Source organism: Hakea prostrata, chromosome 6 (assembly GCF_041222555.1).
Source record: "Hakea prostrata isolate BN-2017 chromosome 6, UWA_Hpros_2, whole genome shotgun sequence".
In the NCBI taxonomy this organism is placed as follows: domain Eukaryota; kingdom Viridiplantae; phylum Streptophyta; class Magnoliopsida; order Proteales; family Proteaceae; genus Hakea; species Hakea prostrata.
In genome coordinates, this window is record NC_142605.1 from 11691321 (window position 1) to 11698290 (window position 6970).

A 6970-nucleotide genomic window follows, 5' to 3' on the forward strand; every position below is an offset into this window, starting at 1 on the left:
CTTATGTACATGATAAATGACTAGGTTTTTCTTTTTCATATTCCAAATTTCAATTTAGATAAATGTGTTAGCACTTAGGAGTACCGTTAGTTTAGTTTAATTCATTCAAAAAAAGTCCATCTGACTCATGCATTACTTAAAGTGACTGAATAAAGTGAAATATCTCCCTGAAATTGACCAGTTGGCTACACAGTACTATAGGCTTTGATTATCAAGTTGAAAATTCAAAAACAACTTACTTTGAAAGAAACGGTGGTGGATGCAATATGTAGATTCCATATGTATAATATATTTGTATTAGGTACATACTTCCTTACGTAACCTGATTTACAAAACTTGAAAGAAATTTAAAGTAACTAATACTCCTAGAAACCTTCTAAAGAAGTGTTTGACGATTCATTCTTCTTTTACCTGTAAAATGATAGATAAAAAGAGTGAGCTGACGCCCAATTAGGTTACAATAAACAATAAATTTTACAGAACACCAACTAAATAATTAAGGGTAATAGGAAATAGCTACACTGGGGAGCTTTGAGATTGAGTCACTAGGCTCAGAAAAAACAGGCAGCCGGGTTAGGCTGGCATGATGAAGGAGGCCCTAGTAGCAGTTTGACCAGGTCGTCTGCCAGAGATTGCTGAGGAAATAACTGCCTATCCGGGCATGATATTATCCCCGGTGGGTGATGGCTTGGATTGGAAAGGAAAAGTTATATAAACCTAACACCCAAAGCCAAGCAGGTATGAGCAATTCACCCTACTATTCACTTACGCTCTGACTACTCATGCTCGAGGCATTCACCGTTGTGTTCTTGGCTGATTTGATAGTTAAAGGGGGCTCATACACCTACAATCGGTTGGTCCACTGACTCTCTTGTGAGCGCAGGTCAGGACAATTGATTGGGATTGTTAGTCAATTTTGGACACAACAAGTACTAGTATACAATTTACATGTAAATACCCCCTTCTTTAGTCTGCTGGTATTCATAAACCTTACTTATTGATAATTATCTCAACATACAATCAGTAGCAGTAGTAGCATAACAATTTTTGTATAATATATTCATCATTAAGCATATGCTGTTAACAACATGCACTTCATTACCTGAGAACTCAGTACTAATTAAGCATTTGTATATACACGATCTTTAAAGTTAGAGAGCTATCTTTAAACTTTCACATCTGGTTCCCCAAAATCCAAACTCTCACCTCTCCCCCTATGTTTTTTTAACTCCCAAGTTACCCTCAATTTTTTTTTAACTCAACTGGTTTCTTTCTTTCAAGTTGATTCGGTTCATATTAAATGGTTCAAATTTATTACTTGAACCATTGAACTAATCTTGTATCTTCTGAAAGATTGAAACACCGCCTACTTCCAACCAAAAAATCCCTACACTATGAAGCTTCTCAAAAAAAAAGTCATACCTTTTGTTTAATGGTAAAATTTTTTGTCGTCTTTAAGAAGATTGGAAGAGAGAAAAAGATGGTAGGGTTTGTCTTGCCTTTTCCTTTTCTTTTTTTTTTTTTTTATTTTTTTTTATTTTTAATTTCTTTTGGTATAAAGTAATTGGTGTTTCACTGTTTGAAAAGATACAAGGTTAATTCGGTGGTTCAAGTAATCAACTTGAACTAGTCAATGTGAACATGCTCAACTCTAAAGAAAAAAACCAATTGGGTTAAACAAGTCAAGGGGTAACTTAGAAATTCAAAAACATTTGGGCAGAAGAAGAGGTGAGAGTTTGGATTTTTCTGGGAATCAAATGTGAATGCTTGAGTAGGGAATCTTCAATAAATAAAACCCCAAGTATAGGGGAGTGATAAAATTTGCTCCCTTTTCAATTCTATTGATTTGCATTATATGCCTTAGTTGAAAGGCCAGTATATTGATGTTAATACACAAACCTTCTTTCCCCAAATATTTCTTTTGGGTACGTAATGGGGTCAAAAAGACCTAAAAATAGGAAAGGAAATAAAGCTAATTTGGACCAACCCCTAGATCAACCCTATGTGATTACTAAATAATAATAATAATAAATCAAATGTGAGGACTAAACTTTTGTTTACTATTGCAGTTGGTTACTTGAATTCGTTTTTTGTTCCATTTAGTTGTATTTGGTTATTTGAATCTCAGTACATCTTTCTTATCTGATCACTTGACCATAATAAATGGATCTATACCATATTATCCAAATAACTAAGATAATTATCATAATCAACTCAAAAAAATAAATAAGTAAAAGGAAAAAGGTTGGTTTGTATCAATAATTATAATAAACTCAAATTTGAAGGAAATAATGGCTTACCGGTAGTATTCATAGCCTTCATTAGTGGGTGTGAACTCCAAGATAAGTGTCCTTGATCAAAAGTAGCTCTTTGAGTACATCTTTTATTTCCATTCGATCCCATGGTGATTCAGCTGAGCAAGTAAGTCCAATTCTGATAAATGAATTGAGGCATTTTTGAACTATATCCTTCACATGGCCTTGATTTCCAGTGATATTTACTATGGCTGTTGCTGCCTGTTTTTCATCTTCTGTTGAAAGAAGTGATTGATCAACGATGGCTATCACCCCATCAGGCAAAGCCATCTCGGCCCAAGAATGAAGATTAAAGTTATCTTTGAACATTTCATGAGTAGGCTGTTTTCCTGTGAACATCTCTAACAAGAGAATTCCATAGCTGTAGACATCACCATGCATTGAAACATCAACACCGCACCATACTCTCGTAACTTATGCATCTTAAGTTAGTATTTTGATACATAGTAGAAAAAATAAAGAGTAAAGTTCATTAAATTTACTTTATATTAATATAAGGAAAATATTAGATTAATTGTAATAAGTGAAGCATAGTCAAATAACAAAAATATTTTATCTTAGCTCAACAAAAAAATGAACATTACCTGGTGGAATGTATCCAACAGAGCCCTTTATTCCAATTGAGCTTGTGTAATCATGAGATCTACTTGTGGCTTTTGAAAGAATTCTTGAAATCCCAAAATCACCCAGATGTGCAACCAAATCACCATCAAGAAGAATATTGCTTGGCTTTATATCACAATGGATAATCTGTATATGACAATGGTGATGGAGATAATCCAATGCTACTGCAATGTCGATGGCAATATTCAACCTTTGTACAAGGTTTAAGTGCCTTAACTCATCTTGTATGCCATTTGCTTGTGGATGTAACCAGCTCTCCAAATTCCCACTTGGCATGAACTCATATACCAAAGCCTTAAAATCATTTCCTTCATAATCTATGCTTGAGCAACAGGTTAAGATTTTTATAAGATTACGATGCTTCACCTGACTTAATGATTCACATTCTACCATGAAACTCTTAGAGGCACCACTTTGTTGAATGTTGAATACCTTTACTACGACTATGGTTTTCCCATCATTGAGAACTCCTTTGTACACTGAACCAAAACTCCCGACTCCAATCAAATTTGAAGAAGAAAATCCATCGGTAGCTTTAAGGAGTTGGGCATAAGAGACATTAAAATGACGACCCTCTATGCAGAATGAAGTGGATTTTTTCGTTTCTTTTCCTCTTCGGTAGATAAAGAAGAAAACGATCATAAAAATTAAACATAGAGAGCCCCCACAACCACCTATGATGGCGATCAACTTGAAAACATGGGCTTGATCATGTCCTTTGGATTTTTTATACTGACATGTTGGCAGATGAAGCTCTGGTATGCCTCCGCATAGCTTATTGTTTCCAATGATCGAAAATGCACTCAGATTTGCAAAGACCCCATTTACTAACACCTCACCCTCTAAATCATTGAATGATAAATTTAAGTTTTGTAAAAACTTAAATGCTCCCAAATATTTCGGGATTGAACCAGAGATATTGTTGTATGAAAGATCTAAATCTTGAAGGCCTTTTAGAGATCTTAGAGAAAATGGTATTGATCCTTGAAGTAAGTTACCCTTTATATAAAGGTGTTCCAGGCTTATACAATCACCAAGGGTACTCGGGATTTCTCCAGATAAATTGTTCCCAGAAACATCTAAGATTTCAAGATTAGTCAGTCGACTGACTTCCAAAGGTAGAGCACCAATGAAAGAATTTCTGCTCAAGCCTAGCTCTATTAATGGGAATATATCGAATATCTCTGTAGGGATGGTGCCATTGAAACTATTTCCAGACAAGTTAAAGTGCAACAAGTATTTCCAATTTCCAATTTTGTAAGGTATTTTTCCCTCCAAGTGATTGTCATCTAATGCGAGCTCCACCAATGCTGTCAAGTTTCCAATAGAATCAGGGATTGGCCCTGTGAATCTGTTTGCATATAAATAAAGCCCATTTAGGGCTCGTAATCTTCCAATAGAAGTTGGAATACTTCCTTGGAGTAAGTTCCGAGATAATCCTAAGAATTGTAAGCTTACAAGGTTCCCAATCTCAACCGGAATATCTCCAGATATATGATTGTGTGACAGATAGAGCTTTACTAATTGGGTTGATAAATTTGCTATGGACTTGGGGAGAATGCCACCAAACTGATTGTCACCAAACTCCAAACGACTTAATCTACTGCAATTAGTTATTGTGTTGACAAAGGTCAGGTCATCAGCTCTTCCACTTCCCAAATGGTTGTAGAAAATTGAAACCAAAATGAGTTTTGATAGGCTTCCAAAATTGATGGCTACTGGCCCAGTAAGATTATTTTGGTAAAGAAAAAGCATTTCGAGATTTGACATATTGGAGATAGAAATTGGAATCGATCCATGAAATTGGTTTTGATCGATAGAAAACTTTCGTAGATTAGGAAGACTGAAGCCTATACTTGATGGAAGACTCCCTTGAAGTCGATTGGTTCCAAAATCAAAAATCTCAAGTAAAGAAAGATTATATATATTGGGGGGGATTGTACCGGATAACTTATTGCAAGCAAACCCAAGAAATGTTAATTTGGTTATTTGGCCAAGGGTATCAGGAATATTTCCACTCAATTCATTGTATGCAGCAGAAATGAGTTGGAGTGATGAAAGATTCCCCAAAAAAGTTGGGATCTGTCCTGTCAACATATTCAAATGGAATGAAAGGACTTGAAGCTTTGGCAAGGAACCAAGTTCTATTGGGATTTTTCCTACAAGATTATTGCGGCCCAACCAGAGCCAAATAAGGTTGGAGCATTGTGATATGTTGGATGGGATTTCTCCGTCAAATGAGTTGTTGAGTAGCAATAAGTAGCGGAGACCTGACAAAGAGCTTAGTTCATGAGGGATCTCACCTTGAAAGCTATTGTTGTAGAGTGAAATTTCTCGAAGAAAACTGAGGTTTCCTATTTCTGGAGCCATGGATCCCACCAACCCACTGGACTGTAAACGCAAGGCTCTAATCCTGTTTGGATGTCGACGACCGCTGCATATGATGCCTGGCCACTCGCAATGTGGGATGGAGTCATTCCAGGAGCTAACGACATGAAAAGGATCTCTGGTTATGCGAGCCTTGAAAGCCAACAAGGCTAGGTGATCTGTTTCATTTGATCCTTTTGGCTGTGAGAGCACCAAACTCATGCGACTGCTACACCAGAGAAGGAGAACAAAGAAAACCACCAAGACAAAACCCATTGATCTACTTTGCAGACTCAGCTATTTGAACTAATTAAAATCTGTAGATGTAGACGATGTAGGCGCTAGGAGAATGAAGCAGAACTTTAGACGAGTTGGGGTTTATGAATCGAGGAGCTAATATCCCAACTGGGTTCTTGTTGATTGCATTTTATAGTAGTCGCCTAAGATTCCATTTAGCCATGAAAAGATTGGGAAGAAGTCTTAAGAACAAGATCATTAACAAATAATCTCATTTCATATGGCAATGACTATTACTGAAGATTTGTTTGTCACGTCATGGTTACATCATCTTCCTCCTGATCTACATTTTCTTGCTGATCAATGGTTGACAGCAGGCTACTAGCAAAAAAATTGAGGTAAGCTACCAATCATCGGATTAGCATGTTTGTTGATTTGATAGAATCACAACCCTAGAAAATGCATCAGAATCAACAAATCAAGAAAAAGAAATCAGGAAGTTGAGGATTAGACCATTCATCCCTTTAAAAAAAAAGTCTCTAGTCTCTGGTCTTGACTCTTATGTCTTACACCAAGATAACCACACTTTTCTACTCCCATAAAAAAAATGAAAGAACTTGGGGACATGAACATTAAAGTCCTCATCAAGAAGGCCATCACCAAAGATAGCAACACTTCTATACTCCCATAAAAAATAAAATAACTTGGGACCATGAACATTAAAGTCCTCATGGTCATCACCAAAGAAAGCAACAGTTTTCTACTCCCATAAAAAATGAAATAACTTGGGCCCATGAACATTAAAGTCCTCAACAAGAAGGTCAACACCAAAGATAACAACACTTCTCTACTCCCATCAAAAATGAAAAAACTTGGGGCTATGAATAGTAATGTCCTCAACAAGAAGTCATCACCAAATAATCCCATTCATACACCAATGCCCATTGAATATTCTTTTGTCGCATTATCAGCATGTTCATTGATTTGATAGAATCACAATCCTAGAAAATCCATAGGAATCACAAGATCATGAAAAAGAAAATTAGAAAGTAGAGGATATGGATCTACCATTCATCTTTTCAAAAAAATAAGGGTAATTTTCATATGGACCCCCTAAGGTTTGGTCCATGTCACTTTTAGTCCAATAAAAATTCTCCTTTGCATATGACTCCCCTGAGGTTTCCAGAAATGACTAATTAAGGACAAATCATAATTTTGATAACCAAAATACCCTTATGGTGCAATGGTCCAGATTGTACCATGTATGCCATTCTGATCTAACGGTTTATGTTAAAAAAACAAATTATAATTGCAATTTTCATCCTTTTATTTTATATTAAAAGTTTCAAGATTTTAAATTTACAAACTTATACCCCTATTGAAAATCAATGAAATCCCATTCTCATTTTCATTATAGACGGGAAGTT

The 6970-nt window shown here is 35.8% G+C and overlaps 1 protein-coding gene across 1 annotated transcript; it reads right to left on the reverse strand.

Annotated features, from left to right (window-relative positions):
* Window positions 1-323: 323 nt before the first annotated feature.
* LOC149012245 (uncharacterized) lies at window positions 324-5674 on the reverse strand. Its single transcript, XM_089159082.1, has 3 exons — window positions 2900-5674; window positions 2301-2719; window positions 324-411 (listed from the first exon to the last, which is right to left on the reverse strand). Exons 1-2 carry the CDS (start codon window positions 5580-5582, stop codon window positions 2322-2324), a joined length of 3081 nt encoding a protein of 1026 aa, XP_089015208.1. The 5' UTR covers window positions 5583-5674; the 3' UTR covers window positions 324-411; window positions 2301-2321.
* Between the last annotated feature and the right edge of the window lie 1296 nt (window positions 5675-6970).

Bases quoted from the DNA above. Each gene is read 5' to 3' on its own strand.
- LOC149012245 (XM_089159082.1), bottom strand. From the start codon at position 5,582: ATGGGTTTTGTCTTGGTGGTTTTCTTTGTTCTCCTTCTCTGGTGTAGC. The intron at 2,720-2,899 runs GTAATGTTCATT...AAGTTACGAGAG, and splicing joins TGTTGGATACATTCCACCAG to TATGGTGCGGTGTTGATGTT.